A 24,404-nucleotide genomic window follows, 5' to 3' on the forward strand; every position below is an offset into this window, starting at 1 on the left:
TAATAATGGGTCACCATTAGGTGGGAAAAGTCATGGAAAAGTGTTGAAAATGGCTTTAAAGTGGAAAAATGTGCAGAAAAGGCATTGCCGTTTGTTTGAGAAGTGGCAGAAATAGGGGTAATGTAGCAAAAATGCATTAAAAGGAGTAAACACATGGCAAGAAAAAGTTATGAAAATAGATTATATTGTGGCAAGTTTGGTGTAGTTGCAGAAATAGGGTAAAAAGAGTAAAAAAAAAAATAAAAAAAAATCTTAGTTTCTTGAAGGCATCTGGTGACCCCCAAATGGGGTCGTGACCCCAAGGTTGAGAACTCCTGGTTTAAACAATGATTTAATCAAAAATACATACAAGTGTGTAAATGTTTGTAATATAATAAACTGTTCATAAAGGTTCAACTTAATTAACAAAGAGGTGGACCGAGGAGTGTGAAAGTAAAAATTTCCATCCATCACTTAAATGTGTGATGTTTAGTTAAATTGTGGAGTATTGGATAAGTCTATCACTGGCTGGGTATCATTGTACTATAAACAAATCATCCCTTGGTAAACTTAGCATGATCCTCCTTGTTGTGGTTTTCTGTTGGCAAAATAACATGTACATCTGCGATTACATAAGATGGGTTTATTTTTGGAATTTTGGCAGCTTGGCATTTGCTCAGGCTTTTGCAGCATGACTTACCGTCTGTGTCCAAATTGGCAATGGAGCTTTACACTATCTTCCCATTCTTTCCCGCATCTGAAGGCCTAAGGGTGTAGAAATAATTTGTTGACTCAATACATCAAGATGCAACAGTGGGCAATTCTATATTGATCAAGTGACAGCTTAAAATTGATTTAATCAAGTTCTGATAAAACAGTCAATCATATGTCATGATCTATTAGGTACACTCTGCTGTTTTACACTGTGTCGTTAAATATATCACCTGTGCTGTTGTATAAAGGAAGGAAGTGAAATGCAGAAGAGAGCGGTTAAACACGTGGTTCTTTCTAGTTTGCCTAAATGCTAATTTATGAAAATAATTTTCTGTCAGAGTGAAGCGAGGGCTTAGTGTGAGCCAGCGTAAGTCCTCCACTATCCACTACTTTGTGGACTTTCCCGCATGCACTGGTGGTCAGTCAGCAATAAGTGTTAGATTTACCCTTATGCATCCAGTCTAGTGTATGCTTGAATTTATACATCATGACAAGGGACGTGAGAGGAGCGTTTCAAGTGTTGAGAATATTGGATGAGATTTAAGATCTCAACAAAAGCAGCTAGCAAAGCTGACAAGCCCAACATACAGTATGAGTGAGGATAAGTGATGTCTGCTGTCTATGCTGACAGGTGAGGCTTCTGTGGAGACCCATGATGTCACACAACACACAGTATAGCAAGACCTTTTGGTGTGGTTAATGTACTCAATCTTTTTAAATTAAGCTATTTAAGGATTTTCTTTGGCGGACTTTCACTTGCTACTTCCCTCATTCCTGAGAGACGTTCTTTCTTTTCTGTTTATTTTTATAACTTGATTCGTAAAGGCCAAAAACGACAAACAATGTGACCGGAGTGTGTGTCGTCCATTACAAATAGGGGTGTACCGATCTTTAAAAAGCTTGGGCCGATCTCGATTTTGGCCAATTCCATTTTCTTTTACATCAAAGCATACACCTTGAATGTTCCAATCTTATTTTATTGTAAAATATTGAAAAAAATTACCCATGAAACAATAAAAATGTGAGGTAATCTCAAATATAAATGAAAAGTTCAAAGCATTGTTGTCCAAAATACCAAATTATATCAGTTCCACCTTATTTTTCACACTTTGAAAACAAACAAAACCTATGCAACAAGGTTTTAGGTAGATGATGATATAATAATGTATAGGACAACTTAACAAAAAAATAAATACATCTTTAACCACTAATAAAGTGTCCTGGGTTTTAGGTTTCCAAAATGCAGCAGCTTTGTGGATATTTCAATGTAAAAATGTCAATCTAAAAATAACTTGCAACAGTTCACAGGACAAAAGTAAAGTGCAGCATGTGTAACATTTTCAAAAGTCAATGCGTAATGGCAGATAAGTTGGTCTCACGCTTACTGCATTTATTTGTACATTAATGGTATGTTCTTGATATCCAATGACATGAACACCATCATTTTCCCCATAGTAACTTTGGTTTTTTCACTCCTGATAGGAGCTAACAGCGGGCCACTAACTGGCTCTTTGCGCCTGCTAGCTTTAGCTTAATTGCTAGCTTCAAATGCTGCATACTCAGCGGTGTGGTGGTTTCTTAAACGGTCATTGAGGTTTGTTATCACATTTTGTTTGCAGCCCAACCTTGATATAACACTTTACACAAATAAAAAATTCCCCATAAATTTAAGGAAATCAGGATCCTTAAAGCTGCTATCTGGAGTTTCTGAGAAACGTCTCGATATCCCGCTCTAAACAGCCTAACTTCCTCTCACTGCCTCTGCCAAACTACTAGAAGCCACGCCTCTACTTTTCTGCACACGCATCGCGGAACATAATAAGGTTGCATTGATATAGGTCTATCATATAAAATCATATTTAACTGTTTACTCTTGTGACGCGCGGCCTTGTTTCCGTGCACAGTTCCGCATTCACTTTGATTGACAATCTTAAGAATAGGAAGTCGAAGCCTATTGGCTGGGTACACTCTGCAATTGTTTCCATTTGTCTATAGGACAAAGGAGGGACTTATATACATTAATGTATATGAATGACCACCAGCAGTAGACAATAGTAAAAGACTAGTTAGGTAGTTTTTCAAAAGAATCATACATAAACATAGATTTCTCATAAACTCTGAATATCAGCTTTAATTACAAACAATGATCAGGGTGAAACACGAGGTACTTAAATAAATTTTAACATGTTAAAAAAACACCTTGAATACCTAAAGAATTTATGAACTTATTCAATTTTTAAAAACTTTTCCATTTGAGCTCTATGAACATTTATGTCGTTCATATCAGTGAAGAAAATTCCCCCTTTCTCTCTCTGTCCAATCATGTTCTCCAGGCAGCCAGAGGGGCGGGTCTCTGAGGAAGATGCTGGGTTCAGAGCGAAGTGTGGTGGAAGAATGGCTCTCAGAATTCAAGGTAAAGTTCCCCTCCTTCTCCTCTTTCCTCATTCATGACTGACTCATGGTGATGAAATGAAGAACTGAAGGCATTTCTCTAGAGATAACACACGTGGGTGCAGCAGCTGTGCCGAAGAGGAGTCTCACGCATTCCAGGGTGTGCTTATCTGTAACTTTGCAAATTGTATTTGAAACGAGTTTATACGCAGTCAAGAACCGTAGCCATGTTAGAGCAATTATGAGTCGGTGGGAGAAAGATTGTAGGATTCATCTTTCACTTTCATCTCTGTAAGCCTTTAGTACTGCCTGTAAACAGGACCTGAAGCGTGCAGCGTTCTACTATGAGTTGAGCCGTCATTCTTTGATTTAATCTGTAAACATGTCTCTCAGGGACTCATTATGTGTCATTTACTCACTGAACAGTGGATGGAGCTTTTTCTTTTTACATGGACCATTGTTTTGGTAGTGGAATCTACCTGTTTTTACATTTAACGCTAAATTTGGAGGGCTTAACTTAAGCCTTAATTGTTAGAAATCTAATGTTTGCTGGATGTAAAACTCTATAGCATCCTAATAAATAATTAAAAAATGGAACTCATTGATAATTCCATTAAAAAAGTGCACTTCAAATTGTTTTTGTTTGTTTGTTGAATTATTAAAGTTAGTCTTACTGATATTTAATGAGCTCACGGTGTGGATCAGACACAGTGTGAGTGCTGTGCTCAAAATGACCAACCTGTCATATTGTGACTGTGAGCCAGTCTGTGCCTTCTGTCATCAGCTAATGACACAGTCTGGTTCAGGATGTTTTCAGTCTATCACAATTCCTTACACGTATCAAATCTAATGAAACTATAATTAGATAATGTCACCTAAATGAAATACTTTTAGATTAAAACTTTACTTTTTGTGGAAAAATGAGCCTCTTGTCTTTTGTTTTTATGTTTTTTGTGTAACCCCACTGCCTCTGGTTCAGGTCATCATTGTAAATGAGAAGGTTCTCAACTGACCTTACCTAGTAAAATAAAGGTTGAATTAGAAAAAAATTTAAAAACTAAATACATAAATAAAGAAGTAAAATAAATAAAAAATGAATAAAATAAATGAAATAAAAAATATATTAAAAAAATATTTTATTCTCCCACATTAGGGTTTGTTTAGGCGTTTGAGTAGATTCATACATGCTGGGATCATTCCAAAGATTTTCTGTAAAAGTGAGACGTGTGCCATCCCAAAGAAAATAAAGATCATTTGCTTTGCTTCTTTCTGCAGTCCTTACCTGATACTCGCATCCCCAGCTACGCCGGCAGCCTTCATCTAAAGAAGTCCCTCGTGCAAGCACTTTACAGAGTGATCCAGGACCCTAATAACGAGGTCATACACGCGCACGCACACATGCATAGATATTAGGAACTCAAAGAAACTCATCTCAGACTCACTTGACATGTCAATATGCAGTGAGTAAGGAACTGACTCAAAGCGTCCTCTGCTGAAACACAGGTTTTCCTTTACTGAGTGTGTGATGAACATGATCACGCTGGTTACATCACCCATCTGATGGAACACACACACTGATTTTTTTAAATCAGCTGATGACAATTGTTACACATAGACTTTGGTTAGTTGTAAGACAGTCTGAGTCTGAGACCAGACGAAGACCTCCAAGGCCAGTGTCTCGACGGTGTCGAGTTCTACAACTCTAATAAGAAATTCTGTACTTTTTTGAGTTACTAATTAATCCTTTGCATTTCAGCTGCTGGAGCCCGTGTGCCATCAGCTTTTCGAGCTTTACCGGAGCTCTGAAAACCGCCTGCGACGCTTCACGCTACAGTTCCTGCCCGAGCTTGTGTGGGTCTATCTGCGTATCACTGCCAGCAGGGATCGACAAAGCAATGGCTGCATCGAGGCTCTTCTTTTGGGCATCTATAACCTGGTGAGCATGGACAGACTTTTATAATTCATTACAGAAATGTTCTACAACTGGATTGATGTATTTAAACTCAATGTGGAACTGAGCATCTACAAATACATCTTCATAGATGGCAATTTTTTGCTGAACTCAAAATTATCTCGTCGCAAAGCAATTTTGCATCGTCTTTATGTAAACAACAGGAACCTTAGCACATTTGTTCACAGATCAGCGATTATATAAAACTATTTCGACCAATGACAATGCTCGAATCATTTCACTTCACAAATTCATGGCGAAGTAGCTAAAAGTCACTTTAGGTGAACACCCACCCCCCAACACATTTCAGCTAAATATAGATTTTACTGTTGCCATTCCTGCATCTTATTCATCTATTCATCTCCTGCTCTCCAGAAATCTTTGTTTTTGATCATTTAATGCAGTGTTTTTCCAACCATTTTTGAGTTATTTCTATCAGTGTCTTGAATAGCAATCAACTAAACATAAAAAAAAGATTTTATGATCTTTCATATTTCAGTCCTAAGTGCAGCAAATTACACTTTTATTTTTTTATTGCAAACAAAATATACAAATCCATCCATCCATCCATCCATCTTCTCCCGCTTAGCCGTTTCCGGGTTGCGGGGGCAGCATCCTCAGTAGGGAGGCCCAGACTTCCCTCTCCCCGGCCACTTCCTCCAGCTCTTCCTGGGGGACCCCGAGACGTTCCCAGGCCAGCCGAGAGACATAGTCTCTCCAGCGTGTCCTGGGTCTTCCCCGGGGCCTCCTTCCGGAGGGACGTGCCCTGTACGCCTCACTAGGGAGGCGTTCAGGGGGCATCCTAATTAGGTGCCCGAGCCACCTCATCTGGCTCTTCTCGATGTGGAGGAGCAGCGACTCTACTTTGAGCCCCTCCCGAATGACTGAGCTTCATGACCCAAAGTTCATGACCATAGGTGAGGGTTGGAACGTAGACCGACCTGTAAATCGAGAGCTTCGCTTTTTGGCTCAGCTCCCTTTTTACAATGACGGACCGGTGCAGACTCCATATCACTGCAGACGCCGCACCAATCCGCCTGTCGATCTCTCGCTCCATCCTTCCCTCACTCATGAACAAGACCCCGAGGTACTTGAACTCCTCCACCTGGGGCAGAACCTCATCTCCAACCCGGAGAAGGCACTCCACCTTTTTCTGGTCGAGAACCATGGACTCGGATTTGGAGGTGCTGATTCTTATTCCGGCCGCTTCACACTCGGCTGCGAACCGATCCAGTGAGAGTTGAAGGTCACGGTATGTTGGAGCCAACAGGACCACATCATCTGCAAAAAGTAGTGATGCAATACTGAGGCCCCCGAACCGGACCCTCTCAACGCCATGACTGCGCCTAGAAATTCTGTCCATAAAAGTTATGAACAGAATCGGTGACAAAGGGCAGCCCTGGCGGAGTCCAACCCTCACCGGAAACGATTTCGACTTACTGCCGGCAATGCGGACCAGATTCTGACTCCGGTCATACAGGGAACGAACAGCTCCTATCAGGAGGTTCGATACCCCATACTCCCGGAGTACCCCCCACAGGAATCCCCGAGGGACACGGTCAAATGCGTTTTCCAGGTCCACAAAACACATGTGGACTGGTTGGGCAAATATCCATGACCCCTCAAGGACCCTGCTGAGGGTGTAGAGCTGGTCCACAGTTCCACGGCCAGGACGAAAACCACATTGCTCCTCCTGAATCCGAGGTTCAACTATCCGGCGGACCCTCCTCTCCAGTACCCCTGAATAGACCTTACCGGGGAGGCTGAGGAGTGTGATCCCTCTATAATTGGAACACACCCTCCGGTCCCCCTTCTTAAAAAGGGGGACCACCACCCCGGTCTGCCAATCCAGAGGCACTGCCCCCGATGTCCACGCGATGTTGCAGAGTCGTGTCAGCCATGACAGCCCCACAACATCCAGGGCCTTGAGGAACTCCGGGCGGATCTCATCCACCCCCGGAGCCCTGCCACCGAGGAGCTTTTTAACCACCTCGGCAACCTCAGCCCCAGAGATAGGAGAGCCCACTCTCGGGTCCCTGGGCCCTGCTTCCTGATTGGAAGGCGTGTCGGTGGGATTGAGGAGGTCTTCGAAGTATTCCCCCCACCGATCCACAACGTCTCGAGTCGAGGTCAGCAGTGCACCATCCGCACCATACATAGTGTTGACGGTGTACTGCTTCCCCTCCCGAGACGCCGGATGGTGGTCCAGAATCCCTTCGAAGCCGTCCGGAAGTCGTTCTCCATGGACTCACCAAACTCCTCCCATGTCCGGGCTTTTGCCTCGGCGACCGCCGTGGCTGCACTCCACTTGGCCCGTCGGTACCTGTCTGCTGCCTCCGGAGTCCCACAGGCCAAAAAGGCCCGGTTGGACTCCTTCTTCAGCTTGACGGCATCCCTCACCCCGGTGTCCACCAACGGGTTCGGGTATTGCCGCCACGACAGGCACCGACTACCTTGCGGCCACAGCACCGATCAGCCGCCTCAGCAACAGAGGCACGGAACATGGCCCACTCAGACTCAATGTCCCCCGCCTCCTCCGAGACATGGTTGAAGTTTTCCCGGAGGTGGGAGTTGAAGCTCCTTCTGACGGGAGACTCTGCCAGGCGTTCCCAGCAGACCCTCACTATACGTTTGGGTCTGCCAGGTCTAACCGGCATCCTCCCCCGCCATTGGAGCCAACTCACCACCAGGTGGTGATCAGTTGACAGCTCCGCCCCTCTCTTTACCCGAGTGTCCAAGACATGCGGCCGCAAGTCCGATGACACGACTACGAAGTCGATCATCGAACTGCGGCCTAGGGTGTCCTGGTGCCAAGTGCACATATGGACACCCTTATGCTTGAACATGGTGTTTGTTATGGACAATCTGTGACAAGCACAGAAGTCCAACAACAAAACACCGCTCGGGTTCCGATCAGGAGGGCCGTTCCGCCCAATCACGCCCCTCCAGTTCTCACTGTCGCTGCCAAAGTGAGCGTTGAAGTCCCCCAGCAGAACGAGGGAATCCCCAGAAGGAGCACTCTCCAGTACTCCCTCTAAGGAATCCAAGAAGGGTGGATACTCCGAGCTGCTGTTTGGCCCATAGGCACAAACAACAGTCATGATCCGTCCCCCCACCCGAAGGCGGAGGGAGGCTACCCTCTCGTCTACCGGGGTAAACTCCAACGTACAGGCACTAAGTCGGGGGGCAAGAAGTATAGCCACCCCGGCCCGGCGCCTCTCACCATTGGCAACTCCAGAGTAGAAGAGAGTCCAACCCCTGTCGAGAAGGCTGGTTCCAAAGCTCTTGTTATGTGTCGAGGTGAGACCGACTATATCTAGTCCGAACTTCTCCACCTCGCACACAAGCTCAGGCTCCTTCCCCGCCAGAGAGGTGACATTCCACGTCCCTAACGCTAGCTTTTATAGCCCGGGATCAGATCGCCAAGGCCCCCGCCCTGGACGACTGCCCGATCCACATTGCACCGGCCTCATATGATCCCTCCTGCGGGTGGTGGGCCTACGGGAGGGCGGGCCCACGTCGTCCTTTCGGGCTCTGCCCAGCCGGGGCCCGAATATATACAAATCAGTTGCAATGTTTAGCATAAATTGACTCTTTCAAGAATACAGACATATTATACAACATAAAAAAGATGGAAATGAAAATAAAACACATCTCAATAACACTAAGAAAAATACATACACATATATATATATATATATATATATATATATATATATATATATATATAAATAAATAAATGTGTTGAATAGAGGTCATTGGCGTGTTTGAGTTTCTTCTGCACACCTGACGATCTCGCGTGGCACACTTGTGTGGTCAGTGGTTGAAAAACACTGATTTAATTCAATTGTAAATTCTTTTTAATGCAGCCAACCGGCATTAACAGCGAATTCTGCTATTCCTCAGGGAAAATGGGTGAAATGCAGAGAATAATTTCATTACTGTGATTATTAAAGTATACATGATGACAATTATTATTTTTATTATTATTATTATAAAAGCTGGCAGAGCACAAGTGCATCACACCAGTGCAGAAATGCAGCTGTTAAGGCGTGAATAATGCACCAGGCAGGGTTCATACAGAAGACACACAGTTACACATCAGAGGGCTGGGTGGAAATGGAGTTTTGCGGGCATTTTGGTTTTTATATTCATAAGATGATATGATTACACTTTAGTGTTTGTAATCATTTGAAACACAGACCCTATGGACTGTAGCACAGTGAGGAAGTTGTACACATGTTGACTTCATGGCCGTCCTACTGGGAATAGGCCAGTTAATGGATAGACCAATGATAGCGTGCGTCTCTAGGAAACTCCCTTCGGGAAATGAGCTAAAAACTGGATATCAATAGTAAGAGCTCCATGGCAGCCTGCACAGCTAAGGAATACATCCATGCATAATTTAATCCTCAGTGTCTTTGCCACTCGTCATTGCACATCACGCACACACCTATGCTCGTGCACGCCAGGCATGCTCCCAGACCTCTTGGCATCTGTGACCGAGCCCTGATAAACAGCTTTGCTCTCAGCTGTCCTTTCAGATATGCAGAGATGTAGCGTATCCCAGGGAGTGCAGGGTGAAGGGGGGGGCGGGGGATGAAAAGGACACAATCTGTTTAATGCTGTGTTCCAAAATCTAGAGCGGGGGTATCAAACTTGTTTTCATTCAGGGGCCCAGATACAGATTAGTTTGATCTCAAGTGGGCCACAGATTTTAGGTGGGAAAATAAGCAATTTCAACATTATCGTGCCGTAGTTCCATTTACACGTTAAAATGAAACATACAGTATATAAGACGCTGACAAAATCCTAGCAATTTATGACAGATATCAGTCCTTGCATGATCATATTTTAAAGGTGCAGTACAGTATTGCTGTGGCGTGGAATGAAAATTCACTTCATAATTATTTTGCTACAGTGAAATACATCCCTTTAGCCTCTTTCACAGGGCCTAAGTTGAAAAGATTCTGTTTCCTTCATTTCTTGTTGTTCCACATTTTGTAAAAAGTCAGCTCCAAACGGGAGAGTTGGATTTTTTTCCCCCCTTATGAGTCAGAAGGCGGAAACTCCTCCTCCTGACAATCCTTACTCCTCCTACCCTAGGAGAGCTCCTCTTTCTCAAACTACCTCACAGGTTAAACAAACATGGCAAAGGCAGATAGATATCACAGTAAAAATCAGAGTGAATGTATTTACCTACAGTATATAGATATTCCGTAACACAGCATGAGCACTCACAGTTTCACTTTTATCAGCTGTTTTATCGCCTTGTATTGCCTTTATGGGATGATCTGACGTGTTTGTGGCCCAATGCGATGCAGCAGTAGAACAAAACAATGGACTATCACCTTAAATAAACTATTTCTGTTGTTAGAAGAGGTGAGGAGGAGAAGGACATGACTGTTAATAATTTACTGCTGCGCTGCTGTGATAAACACACCCTGAAGTAGCGTTTGCTGGTCTCACAATCACAATAGCTGCTCAAATAGCCATGTGTTTTACTGTAATGTGCAATTTTTTGGCTGAAAACAGTAACAAGAGTGTGTTGATACACTGGATAGCAAAAGACAATCGATATGGGTATAAAGCTATAGTCGGCGTCTATAGACACGCCTACTCATGCATAAGACCCCAAAACGACCTGTTTTTACAAGCGGCCTGAAAGTGACTTTTCAGAGTCCAGAAAACAGGCATTTTTGGGGAAATAAACCTCAAAAACTATGTTGTTGGGGTTCGTAGAACAATTGGAGATGATTGGAAAAATAGCATAATACTGGACCTTTAATAATTCCTGGATTTAGTGGCCAATGTTCTTTGTCTTTTAGAGGAATTTTGTATAAAAATTACAGAAATGTATAAAAAATTAGATATATTGTATTTCAACAGTTTGCTGTTGTGTAATTGTGTAACCGTATGGGGCTGAGATATCTATAACTGAATAAGTTGTAATTTGCATAATAAATTATTTTTACTTTTTCCCGAGGGCCACATTGGATGCACTAAAGGGCTGGATTTGGCCCTCGAGCCTTGAGTTTGACGCATGATCTAGATTATCATAAATAACAGGAGCTCCAAAGCTCTTTCCACGTTGGTGTAACTCGTGCTCAGCACATGAGAAGTCATCAGCTGCACCTATTTAGTGGTTAGTGCATCTCAAGGAACAATGAGGACTTTCAGCCAACTGAAATCATCCTGGCTGTGTATTTCAGGCAACATGTTTTATTATTTAATCGTAGTGGTAGAGACACAAAGGCCATACTTTACCAAAAGACATCGTTTAGTAGGAACGCATTAAGCTTTGTTTCATGTGCCTCGCTTAAAACTTGGATAGAGTGCACGCTGGGCGTTGACAGGGGCTTTTAATCAATGAGTCGGCAACATTTGCCTGACAAATTAAACTGTATGTTCACTTTTCACTGAAAAAGATTCAGTGAAAATGAAAAGCCCAGGTCACAAATTACACAGAAATCACCACTGAAGAAGAAATATTTGTAACAGGATGATGTGCTTTAAAGGCTGAGGCTGTGTTGGAAATGGCACACTGTACTATACACTACAAACTCTACAAACCTTCTACTATATACTATTAGTATGATGAGGATGATGACCATTCCCACTGATGTATACTTTCAAGTTTCCCAAGATGCATTTCTACCTATACAACAAACATTCCATTAATTTGCCACCTTTGAAAGTTCTGAAAGCATTTTAAGCAAGACAGTGACCAAGTAGAATATCAGAAAACTTAATCTCAGAGGGGCAATTCAGTTTCAGATACATCCCGACCAAGAAACATGAAAGACAGTAACATATCACATGGGCGGACAGGTACGGGAGTAGTGGGGAGCAGCCACAGTAGGCAGCGCTTCCTTTCTTAGATGAGAAATATGAAACAATGGGTAGGAAGAAATGGTTAAAAAAAAAAAAAAAAAGACAGAACCAAACTAGGCCCTTGTAGAAAGGAGCGGAGTTTGGGATCATGAAAAAACTCTTCAGCAAACATTGTGACAAAAACCACAACATTTAATTCAATACAACAGCACGTTGACACAGGGAATGGGTCTTAGAATGAGTAGTTTGCAGGTCAGCCACAGGATGGCGCTGCCCTTGATCCACAAAACTCGTAGAAACACATTTCATGCTGACATTTTGGAGGCTTTTGGAGACCCACCATTGTGCTACTGACAAAACTTCTGTTAACTTCAAAACAAGAGCCCTATTTACAAATGCGTTAAAAAACGAAACTTCTAGCTTGAAGCCGGTTCCGGGATGATTTTACGTTCCGCTCGCAATGCATCATGGGGCGGTTGAGTATGACTCGTGTGCCCAACGTGCATACTTAAAAAATGTCCCGATATAGTATACATCTGCTGACTCAATCTTTCCATACTATCTAATGTGAACGCACTACATACTAATTTTGACTTCAGACTTACGATTGTACGAGTAGTATGCAATTTCAAACACAGCCTGAGTTTCAGTTTGCTCTGTCATGGCATCTAATTGTGTTTTTTTTTTTTTTTTTTGCAGGAGATTGTGGATAAAGATGGTAACAACAAGCTCCTGTCCTTTACAATCCCGTCTCTGTCCAAACCCTCAGTTTATCACGAGGTAAGTGTGCTAACGGTCATATTGTTTCCGTCTTTGCTTTTCCATGTCCCCTTGCACCACATTTGAAATTGTATACAATTAGGTGACAATGACAATGATGCTGGGTTACACCATCAGATATTTAACACCAAACAACATTGTTAAAGTAGCTGTTTACTCACCCAATGTGAACATTTTTTTGTTGTGTTTGTCTGCTTGTTAACATGTTATGTAACAGTAGTTTCCTTTTGTGCCTTTGTGTGTTTAGCCTTCGAGCCTGGGATCCATGGCCCTGACGGAGGGAGCGCTCTGTCAACATGACCTGATCAGAGTGGTGTACAGTGGCCTCCACCCTCAGAGGGAGACTTTCACTGCCCAGAACAGGTAACACTCTGACCCCAGAAGCTGCTTCACCCGCAGGAGGTGGAAAACATCACAACTTATGACTTCAAGAAACTACAAATATTTTCAGAACAATTTTAGCCCACTTTTGCTTATTTTTACCATTTTTCTGCAACTATATCAAACTTGCCTATATTTTAAACTATTTTCAGCACATTTTCTTGCCATATTTTTATTCCTTTTAGTGCATTTTTGCTACATTTCTGCCACCTCTCTATCAAATTTCTATGCCTTTTCTGCACATTTTTCTACTTTCAAGACATTTTTGGCACTCATAAACATTTTCCACAATGTTTCCATTTAATGTCACATACATTGACCCATTATTGTCCCTTTTAACTTCTTTTCACCATATTAAGCCATTTTTTTGCCAACTTAATGACATTCACGATTTGTCGTACACATTATTTGCCAGTGTTAAACTAATTGTTTCTACTTTCAATTTACATTACCTCAAACCAAACCCCCTCCCCCCCATTTTTGTTACTTTTAGCCAATATTGACTCTGAACGCTTTTAACCAATTTCTGTGGTTTTTGAAATCTCATTTCACCACCTTTTCCACCATTTTTGCTCACTTTTAACACATTTTAACACACTAGGGCACAAATAATAATAAACTTCCTGGATAACAGTGGATATTATTCAGATATTATTGAGATAAATAAATAAATTGTTGAAAAATGTTGAGAACCACTGGTTTAAGGGAATAAACCATTAAAATAATTCATAATTATTTTTTGCTCGCAATTTCATTTTCACATACAAAATGAGTGGAGACAAATCAACATTCTGATCATAACCTACAACTAACTGTTGTTCAGCCTCCTGTGGCTCGTTTTAACCTCCCTAAAAGCTTTTTTGGCTCTTCTTTTTTCCTTTGCTGTGAACCAACGATGAACTCAGGATGTTAATGAAGCATTGGCACAATTACTGCCAGCTTCAGAAAATCACAGCAGCTACTTATATATGTCAAAATATGACAAATTATATTTCACATGGTCATCCTTAGAACATGAAACATCATAAATTAATTAGAAGCGGGTTCTGTCCTCAAAGCCATTTTTATGGCTGTGCATGAGTTGGTGTTTTATGAAGAAAGGCCAAAGCTGGAAGTGCTGACTCAGTCCTTTTAATAAAATACATCATAGCTAATTACCTCTACTTACTTGAGGGCCTTTTTCTGGTTCTCTGCCTCTACAGATGAATGGTTTACTGATTCTTCCTGTTTTATGTGCACTGAATGACAGTGTGATAGGACGTAGAATTTTCGGGCGGTTGGGGATATCCATTATTTATTTTGTATAAGAATTGCCTTTAAATATCATACAATTAAAGTTTTACAATTAGGTTTACTACAAAATTATTGAATTATACTAAATGTATAACGGGTAAATTACTAGATATTATGTTTGATGATTTGTTTGATCTCATAGTAAACACAGCACAAATTGGGGAACATTAATCTGTAGCAAAATAGTCAATTTTAGACGTGGTTTTCCTGCTTTGTGGATCATCACTTTTCATTCTGCAGAAAAGAGCAATCAGGAGAATTGTTCTGAATGTTTATTTGGGGTTCACACTTGTGACTTGTTTTTAAAATCCAAAATTCTAAAATGTTTGGACTTGGTGGGGTCTAAAACAGCACAAGTGTTGTATAAAGCTATGAATTATCTGTGAGCAAACAATATCCAAGAAATATTTCATGAAAGAGAAGGTTATAACTGAAGAGTGAAATCAAACCTAAAGGTTTGTAGTGTTTATACAAACACATTAAAGCTTCTGTATTACCATCTGTGGAGTTAAACTGTGAAACACACTGAGTACTGAACTTAAAATAATTCCAAGCATAATTTTGTTCAAAAATAAACATAAATTATTGTTCAGAGTAGGGGTGTTAAAAAAAAATGATTGGGCGAGATATCGCGATATTACGTCGTCACGGATCGATTCAAAATTCATTAATATCGTTTTTTTTTTTTTTTTTTTTTTTAACCTTCCTTTAACCAGTTGAGTCTTTTCCACTTCAGAAGACATTGTAACTGCAGAAAGAAGTGCTGAAACCTGGGCATGTTGACCAGCTTGTGTTATTTCAATAAAATCTAAAAAGAAAGTATTAACTTTCTGCATTTATTTGTTGTTCTAGGCATATACCTCAGTTAAGTTGCACTAAAGTCATAGTTGGTTTAAAAGCCACAGACAGATTTTATGTTATTTTTTTATTTTAAGTTGTTGGCACATGGCATGTTAAAGCCAATGTTTTCAGTGTAATATATGCCAAAAAAATAAATAAAAAAAATATATAAATATATATATATATCATACATAATGTTCTCATGAAGGTCTACACATTTACAGATTAGTTGTTTCTTAAGTCACATTTTTAAAAAAAATTGCAATAATTGCCTTATACTTTAATATTGGGATATATCGTATCGTATCATGACCTATGTATCGGGATATGAATCGTATTGCCAGATGCCAGGCAATACACATCCCAAGTATTTATCATTATTCTTGTTTAAAGATTATCTTTTGCACTCTAAACTGTTCACATGTTGTTTGTTAATAAGTAGTTCAATCAAAATACAAAAGTTTTCTCTAATATGATAAATAATTGTGATTTATTTATTTATTTTTTTTATTTATTCAGTTTATTTCTGACATGGTTACATTCACTTTTTTTTTTTTTTTACATTTTTTTTTTTTTTTGTACATGCCGAGAAAGGAGACGAGAGAAGCAGTTTGCTTATCTGGGTCCCGTCCTCTGTTTTACCATCGCAAATTTACATGGGTTTACATGTCTCTCTGGTCAAACATTCTTGAGTTGTTCTGAACAGTCCTTTTTTGTGTATTCTCATCTGTGTAGTCTCAGTGTTGTCTCTTATTAATAATCGCGATTACAATATTGATCCAAATAATCGTGATAATCAATCGTGCAGCTCTTGGGTAGGATTGATTAGGTTTATACTTCTTCCTGTTCCTTCTCATTCATATAAACTGAGATGCATAAGAATTTGAAGATGCAAGATACTGTTTTGTTGTTATTTCTTGATGTTAATTTATTTGATTTTAAATTGTTTTTAAGTTGTCATTTACATGATTGAAATAAAATAAAATAAAAATAACAGCAGTTTTCTTCGCTGTTGCTTTTTTGTATTTTGTGCAGGTTTGAGGTGTTGTGCTTCCTCATGCTCTGCTACAACTCAGCTGTGGTCTACATGCCTCTCTCCTCCTACCAGTCAGTCTGCAGGATGAGCTCAAGGTGAGGAAGCACCCGAACAACTTTCACTTTCCTATGTACTCTATTAGTGACGATTGACTCCTGTGACCTGCAGTGGTGGTCCTCATATCCTCGTCCTCATCCTGATCAGCTCATGTGACCAGCTCAATGAAAATCTAACAGCTGCACATCCGTCTGTCTGCATTTGTTTGTTTGCGTTCCAAAGACAACGGACCAATGTGGAGTTTGTAATAAAAGCCTGTGGAGTGGAGCCACTGGCAAGCTATTGTTGAAGCACATTGTAAAAAGAGATTCAGGATATTAGTTGTTGAGTGAGAGGACAGACGCCGCCCGAAGCAAAAACATCTAGACAGATGGCAAACCCTGATTGTGTTGATATGAAAGTACAGGAACAATGCTTGGACTGAGCCTCATTGTGACACGCTGTCATCTAACGTTACTGAACCTGTGCGAGTGAAAAAAAGTTGAGGATCGACTCTGACTGCTTGTTCGCCGAATAACTTTTTCTTACACCTTTAAATAATATCTGGTGTTACCTGCAGCGATTTAAAAAAAAAAAAAAAGTAGTAATTTTCCTGATAGTTTTTGTCCTTTTCCAGGTTGTGTGTTTGTGGATTTCCCCGACAGCAGCAGAAGCTTTGGAGGGAACCTTGCAACCGTGTGCTGCTGGACCCCGAGTTCATGGTCCAAATGCTGACCGCAGTTTATCACGCCATGTACGTAACGTATACAGTTAAAATGAGAGATCCTTTAAACCTTCTATTATCCTTCAGGTCAATTTGAACCCATTCAATGTTTGTCATTCAAAAAATAAATAGTTGGCTTCATATTCTATGACTTTTCCTAATTTGATGAGTACAATTGAATGTGCACCCCAAATTCGAAAAGATTTGGATGAAAGATTTTTAAAGATACACTAACTATTCAAGATAAATTAATTCTAATCTAAAATCTTGGCCTGATGGTAGCGCTAGAGAACAGCTCAATAGTGCTTTATCAAGGGGTTATTTATGTATTCAATAAAAAACAGAGTGCCTGACACAAAAACTTGTCAATAATTTTCTGAAAATCAATTTCTGGAGGCAAATATTTTTGGGGTCAGATTGACCCCAAGGGTAAAATGTGATATTTGAGGATAATAGGAGGGTTAAACCAGAGGTTCCCAAACTGGGGGATCATGACAAGAGGGGGGCGCGACAGCGTCCATGCTGAACATTAGGCATGGAAAATAGAAAAATATAATTTTCTTTGCTCTCACAGAACTGTATTATTACTTTAAAAAAAAATAGCTAATTGCAAATTTTATTTTATTTTAATGAGTTTTGAAGAATAGTCAGTTTATTTTTAAATACAATTTAAAATTTAATTTTTTTTTTCATTTAAATTTGTTTTTATTTTTTCTTTAAAAAATGAGAATTAATTAAAAAAAAAAAACAATTCAAATTATAGTTTTAATCTTTTTATTTTATTAGTCATTACAAGACATTTCTCGCAACCCCATTTTATTTACACAGCCCCAAGGTTGAAAAACCCTGTGATAAAGGGATTCTGGTGTAATAACACAGAGGGAAAAAAAATAGAATGAATAAAAATAACTGTCTAATTATTAAGAAAATGTGCGAACACCAGACATCAATGCTATTAATTTGCATTATTGCTGCTCAGTGTATAAATTATTAATGCTACAGGCATACTGGATGTGACTAATGAGAAACAGTTGTGAGTCTGTTTTTGATGTGGTCTGCTGCAGAAAAATCACTGAACATATTCAAAGTACTGGTAATACGAGCTCAGTGACAGTGTCATAAGGTGATGTGTTTCATCCTGTGTAAAAACAGTCGCTTCAAATCTGATTTATAGAAGAGACGAAATCTTGCACAATTGAAACTTCATTTATTTTCCACTAAGGGTTTGTCAAAAATGTACAATTCTTTTTAAAATAAAAGAATACCAATTAATTTAATTCAAAATTTAAAGAAAGTCTCAGTATAGCTACATTTATGTGGGTAATAACATAATAGGTAGAAACCGCAACCTGAACCAAAGAAAGTGGTGTTGATCAGAAATGGCACGACTAAGATTATATGGATTATGTTCAATGTGCCATGGAACGAAAAAATAATCACAAAAAATAGTAATTCACTCAGTAACGGTTGGGTCTAGAATGTAATCACTTTACTTCTTTTAAAACATAAGTACAAGTAAAATGACTGATTTAGAAATATACTCTAAACAAAGTACAAGTACCCATAAAAGCAGCTCAATAACAGTAAAGTGAGTACTTGTAATCTGTTACTTCCACCTCTGTGTGTGACAGGGAATAATGGCCTTTTTAGTAATGCACACGTGTCACCTCATTGCCAGGACAAGCTACTGGTTGAACCTCGGCCCTGGCAGGCGTACAGAAAGGGCAGATAAACACACACACACACACCCATGCAGAAATGCACCTTGGCACCAAACAAGGAGGCTCAGGGATTTCGGTTAATGTCCACTAATGTGACAGCACTGTTGGCTGTGTGTGGAGAGGGAGGGTAGAAAGACTCATTCATCCTATTGTTGCATATAGACTCCAAAGGAAATGAACAGCATTTGTCAGTGTGATTGTTGAATGTGTCAGATCAGATCAAACAGTGCCGCTGCATGTGTGTGTGTTTTTGTGCGTAGTACTTGCATTTTGTAAATAGAGCAGGGATTCATGAACCAACCGTCATTAGTTATTATTCCTGAGGTTCATCGCTGCCTCTTACCCAGTGTTATTTTCTAATTACAAGCTTTGAGCCTTACAAATATGACCACCTACATCATATTTACGTCTACAAAAGGTTGTCATGAGAAATATGTGATCACTGTTTTGTTTGATTAGATTTTTTATTTATTTCGAACATGTAAACAGAATATCATAATAAACAAAAAACAGAAAGAAAAACTAAAAGATTCTCAACACAATTTCGTAGTTCAATTTACATTTCCGAAAAGGAATGAGAAGTGCATACTTATTTAATCCCACCCCCTATCCATGAATCCCTTTTTTTTTCTCATTGTGATAAGTAACATAAACTCTTCATTTGACTTTACAAAGTCTCACAAATTCTTCAAAAAAAAAAAAACACAAATTCACAGTCAACATATACCAAAATACAATTTTACAAATATAGCAAATAAACAGCACTATAAATATATAAGTTAAACGATTAGAAATGTACTGCTAAAGATTGTCCTCACTATATCTTTTGAATAACTTGTTTTTTATTAAACCATATTTTTAATTTGCACATTTCCGTAGTAGTAAGTTTTTGTAACTGACACACAACATTTCTGTTTTTATCTTTAGTTGACAATGGTTATAATATTTAGACATTATTCATGATATATAACTCATTGGTTCACATTCATAACAATGGATTGCGATTGTAAGATTAGTAAATAATGTCCTATCCAAGTTCTGTGGAAACAATTTAGACTGTTTTCCTCTGCAGAAAAATGCAATAACAAAATAGTTTAATGTGACATTAAAGTTTGACCACTTCACTCTGCAGCTACTAACAAGGAAAAAACCATATTACATAATAATGTACTAGTTCAAGGTTATGAGACACTTCCTGAGTTTAAATAATTACAATGTTTAATGCTGCTGTGCTGTTGTTTTCCTGTGTACTCGTAGATACAATGGAGAGTGGGAGATGGGCCGAGAAGCTCTGGAGGACATCTTGTACAGAGCCCAGCTGGAGCTTTACTCCCAGCCTCTACTGGTAGGTCCTGCACAGCAGCAGATCATTGCTTCATCCACCAGAGGTGGCCAACATGGTGCCTGCAGGGACAAAGTGATCCGCAAACAGGCCAGGATCGACTCTGACAAAAAGAAATGGAGAATAATTAAAGCTGCAACCAACGAAAATGTTTTATTAGATGAAATTAGAGTGTATGCTTTAAAGGTCAATGAGTTAAACATAATTTAACTTTTCAAAATAAGTTTGTCTTCATCTGTTTGTTGACATTTTGTGTTTTCATCATCACTATCCTCTTTGTCTGGCTAAAAAATGCAAAAAAAATCACAGTCAGAATGAAGTAAAACACTTCTGTGCATTTGTTTACAGGACTCCATATCCCACAATGCAATGCACAAAATATCAATAAACGTAGTGATTAAGATGGAGATAAAAACAAACTTTCGAGGACCAGTTTCAACTTTCTTTTTGAATTAAATGATGTTAGATTCATAGATCTATGAGACATACACTATGATTTTATCTATTAAAAATATTGGGTAATCTGGCAGCTTTAATAATTCCAACAAGTTCATTTTGTTTTCTTTTTTGAAATAACACATTTCATTTATTCAGGCAACTTTTTTCAGGAATATTACTTTAAAATTTACTTTGATCTCCTGAAATGTTTCAACTTCCAACTGTCAGTCTCCTCAAAGGCATCTACTTATTGCTTTGATCAGTAGATGCTTTGATGCTTTCCTAATGAAAGAACTCATAGTGATACATCAAAGCAATCAGTAGATTTACTGTATCAGAGGAAGATTGACAGTTGAAACATGTCAGGAGATCAAAGTAAATAAGATTTCAGAGTAAATTTCCTGGAAAACGTTGTCTGAATAAATTAAACTTTAACCTATTATAGGCAGCTTGACATTTAAGCAAACTATCTCTTTATTTATTGTTTATTATTATTATGTCGCTTCCTTTTACTTTTACTTTTTTTTACCTTTGTTGTGACAATGATTGTTAAATTCCCCCCTTCCCTCTCTCTATTTGTTGGTTTGTGTTTATTAATATCAGCTGGGGAATGCCATGAAAAACTCTCTGCCAGAAAGTGCCCCCGATGACCCGCGTGGTCGAAAGGTGCTCCAAGTAGAGGTGACACCCACCATCAGGCGGATATCCATCTCTGCCATCACCACGGCCTCCATACGACGGCACCGCTGGAAAAGAGAGGGTAAAAACAGCTTAGAACAGCTCAATGTAGCAGCCAGTGCAGGAGTACACACAAGGGCACAGTTTCTACTATGCTTTAAAAAAATAAATCCATGTTGTTTATTTTCCTTTCCAGAGTTTGATAGATCAGGTTGCATGAGTCAAAGGACTTTAGTCAGTCAAACTCACAACGTTTACTTCTTTTGATTCATGAAAGGCCTCAAGAAGACACTGTTGGGTGAGAATTTAACTTTTCACTCTGATTTGACGTTTCAGCAGTGAGAGGGAAACTTGTTTTATGTGTACACCATTAGCATCATCTAAATGGTGTCTCGTTTCAGTGAATGTACGTAACATGTGGTCACACGGTCGCCACTCACTGCTCTCATTCTGCTCGTCTCGTTTCCTAATGTGATATTAATGTGTGTGTGATGTGCTTCATATCAGCAGATTAGCTGAGTGTTGTTCATGGGGGAGATGAAACAACAAAATGGTGCCAGTAGATCAGAGTGCTGAAGGGCTGCTGTCCTGCATGTTTTAGATATTTCTAATTTAAAACATACAATATTGTTGATTTTTATCTTCATAATCAAGCTTTACAGGAAGCGTGATTATTTGTCACTTTGTACTGTTTTATGTGTTAGAGCAGTGGTTCTCAACCTTTTTAGCCCGCGACCCCCGACCCCCAAAATAAAGGAAATTGGTTAAATTTGCAAATTAGAGTGGCCAAAAATGGACAGAAAAAGTGGTAAAGAGGATTCAATGAGTCAATATTTGAACAATTAGTTTAAACTTGCAAATAATGGGCATAACAAATCATGAATGTGGTTGAATTAGCACAAAAAAGCATGAAATATGGTATTAAAAAAAAAAAAAGGTTAAAAGTGACAATAATATGCAGCATTAGGTGGCCCTATGAGAGCCGGAGAGTGGCACCGGCAGACCCCCGCGACCCTGTTAAACGGGAATAAGCGGGTATGAAAATGGATGGATGGATAGGTGGGAAAAGTAGTGGAAATGGTTTATATGTGCAGAAAATGTCTTGAAAGTGGAAAAAAGTGCAGAAAATGCATTGAAATTTGATGGAGAAGTGGCAGAAATGGTATTAATGTAGCAAAAATGCATTAAAGGGAGCAAAAATATGGCACAAAAATGTATGTAATAGGTTATAATATGGCAAAAATTGTTTTGTTTGGATGAAATATTCTTAGTTTCCTTGAGGCATCTAGCGACCCCCTCCCAGTGTCTCGCGACCCCAAGGTTGAGAACCCCTGTGTTAGAGGAAACATAAAAATCGCGCAGACATACGGTGACTTAGGACCAGAGCTAGACCACCTGCCGAACATTGACTCGTTATCAACGGTCAACACACTAATCTACACTCAGACATCAGGCCCGATCTGAAGCCCAAACCAATCGACGCTATCTGCTACTAAAGAAACACCGTCTCCTCATCTTGTTGTTGACTCCCAGATTGTTTTGACGACTCAAGCGATGCTGAGTTGACCCTCACCGTCAGCCCTCGTATCCTCGCCCACCACCACCACAGCCACCTCCACCACCACCACCACCACCCCCCTCGGGAGCCCACAGCTAAAGAGGACAGAGAAGGGCGGCATCACAGCCACCACAGCAACAACTGCAACATCATTCCCCCCATCACACTCGAGGGTAGGGGACGGGGTCCTCGTCCTCAGGAGAAGGCGCCCCCTGCTCCTGTATCCTCCCACCCTCCTGATAATACCCCCTCCCTAGCTCGTGGCAGTTAGTTCTGTCCCCCCTTTCTTGCCGCATTGGGCTGCCTCTTCACTTCCCCAGAGTACACTAACTCATCCAGTCTCCAACCCTCAGCTAACAAGTCCTTCACCAGCAGAACTTTTGCTATTTGTCGTCTCACTAAAGAATGGAAGAGTCGCCTATTCTGGGTTATGGAAGTTTGGCTTGTGGCTATTTTGCATGAGCCTGTCATGAAGTCATAGCTTCTCTTTTCCTTTATCATGACTTCAAGTTCAAGTGCTGCCCTTGTCACTCACTGAGCATGTTGAGTCTGTTCTTACTTCCTGCCCGTGTGCTGCCCATTTCACCTCTCTAACGGCAGCACATGTCAGTGCTGGCTTTCTACTGGTTTCTATATTCCAGGAGCTTCCCTCTTGGTTACCATTGGGTTCCTCTAACACAGCTCAGTGAGTGGGAATGGACCCTGCATGCACACACTTCTGTAAGTTTCAGTGACCTGTATTGAATATTATTATTGAAATATAAACATCAAAAGGAAAAGCTAAAATAAACAAAAAGATTCGTCCCAACGCAGGCAAGCCAAATTAATTTGTTCATTGTAGCACAATGGCCCTCATTTATCAACCGTTCGTACGTTCAGATCTGGACGTTAATAGAACCTCATTCATTCTTTTAAATGTAAATAGTTTTTTTTACAAATGTGGTGCAGTAATCGGTAATGTGATGATTTATAGGCTAAAGACACAATAGACACAGACAAGTGACATTTTGTAATTTTTAAGGCTTTTTTTGAGCATTTTGATTGTTCATTTATTTTAATGTAATATTTATTGCCTAAAGCTTCATATCCATGCGTGTCTCCAAGATCTCTGTTGTAAAGTTGCCCGCAGCGCACACGGGGGGGCAGACGTCACCTGCTCACTCGGCACCTGATTCTCTTCCACAGAGCGTTTAAATGCGCTTCTTTAATTCTAATTTTCACACCGTCAAAAAGCTCCACCTCAGAAGTGAGGATGCTAGTTTTAAATTTGGAAAAGCTTCTTTTCTTGTTTGAGCTTTTTTCTTGTTTAACGTGGCCTCAGAAACAGCAGGGCATTACACGTTATTGACAATCAAATTCAGCCGCCGCATTTATCAACACCCGATCATTTGTACGCTTGGATTGGTCAATTAGGAATGTTTCATAAATCACACATTGTTCCTATCGTACGACCAAATGTGCACTCAAATTTGCACCCATTTTGATAAATGAGGGCCATTGTGTTTTTACTTGATTTCAAAAGAAACATTTTTGATGATAAAGTAGCTTCTAGGACTGTATGGCCCATTTTGTGTCCCATTGTGTGTTTTGATCTCCTAAATAGTGAAATCAGCTGGTCATTGTTTGTCTCAGTGTCCCCATCCCTTTACATTATGTCTGCATTAGTGTGCACAAGTGTGTGGGATGTCATGAAAATTTGTTGAAATGA

General features: G+C 39.9%; 1 protein-coding gene across 2 annotated transcripts in view; it reads left to right on the forward strand.

Annotated features, from left to right (window-relative positions):
• The window catches only part of LOC114455431 (protein FAM126B), a 51,619-nt gene that overhangs the window by 20,612 nt on the left and 6,603 nt on the right, over window positions 1-24,404 (forward strand). Inside the window, exons 3-12 of one of the 2 annotated variants that reach the window (XM_028436665.1) lie at window positions 3,027-3,106; window positions 4,360-4,461; window positions 4,841-5,020; window positions 12,569-12,649; window positions 12,897-13,012; window positions 16,199-16,294; window positions 16,873-16,989; window positions 19,938-20,025; window positions 21,064-21,220; window positions 22,672-22,869. In XM_028436665.1, the coding sequence (XP_028292466.1) occupies window positions 3,056-3,106; window positions 4,360-4,461; window positions 4,841-5,020; window positions 12,569-12,649; window positions 12,897-13,012; window positions 16,199-16,294; window positions 16,873-16,989; window positions 19,938-20,025; window positions 21,064-21,220; window positions 22,672-22,869 (1,186 nt within the window). In that variant the 5' untranslated portion in view covers window positions 3,027-3,055. The remainder of the gene's footprint in view (window positions 1-3,026; window positions 3,107-4,359; window positions 4,462-4,840; window positions 5,021-12,568; window positions 12,650-12,896; window positions 13,013-16,198; window positions 16,295-16,872; window positions 16,990-19,937; window positions 20,026-21,063; window positions 21,221-22,671; window positions 22,870-24,404) is intronic. The other variant, XM_028436666.1, reaches the window with a different exon arrangement.

This window comes from Gouania willdenowi, chromosome 21 (genome assembly GCF_900634775.1).
Source record: "Gouania willdenowi chromosome 21, fGouWil2.1, whole genome shotgun sequence".
In the NCBI taxonomy this organism is placed as follows: domain Eukaryota; kingdom Metazoa; phylum Chordata; class Actinopteri; order Blenniiformes; family Gobiesocidae; genus Gouania; species Gouania willdenowi.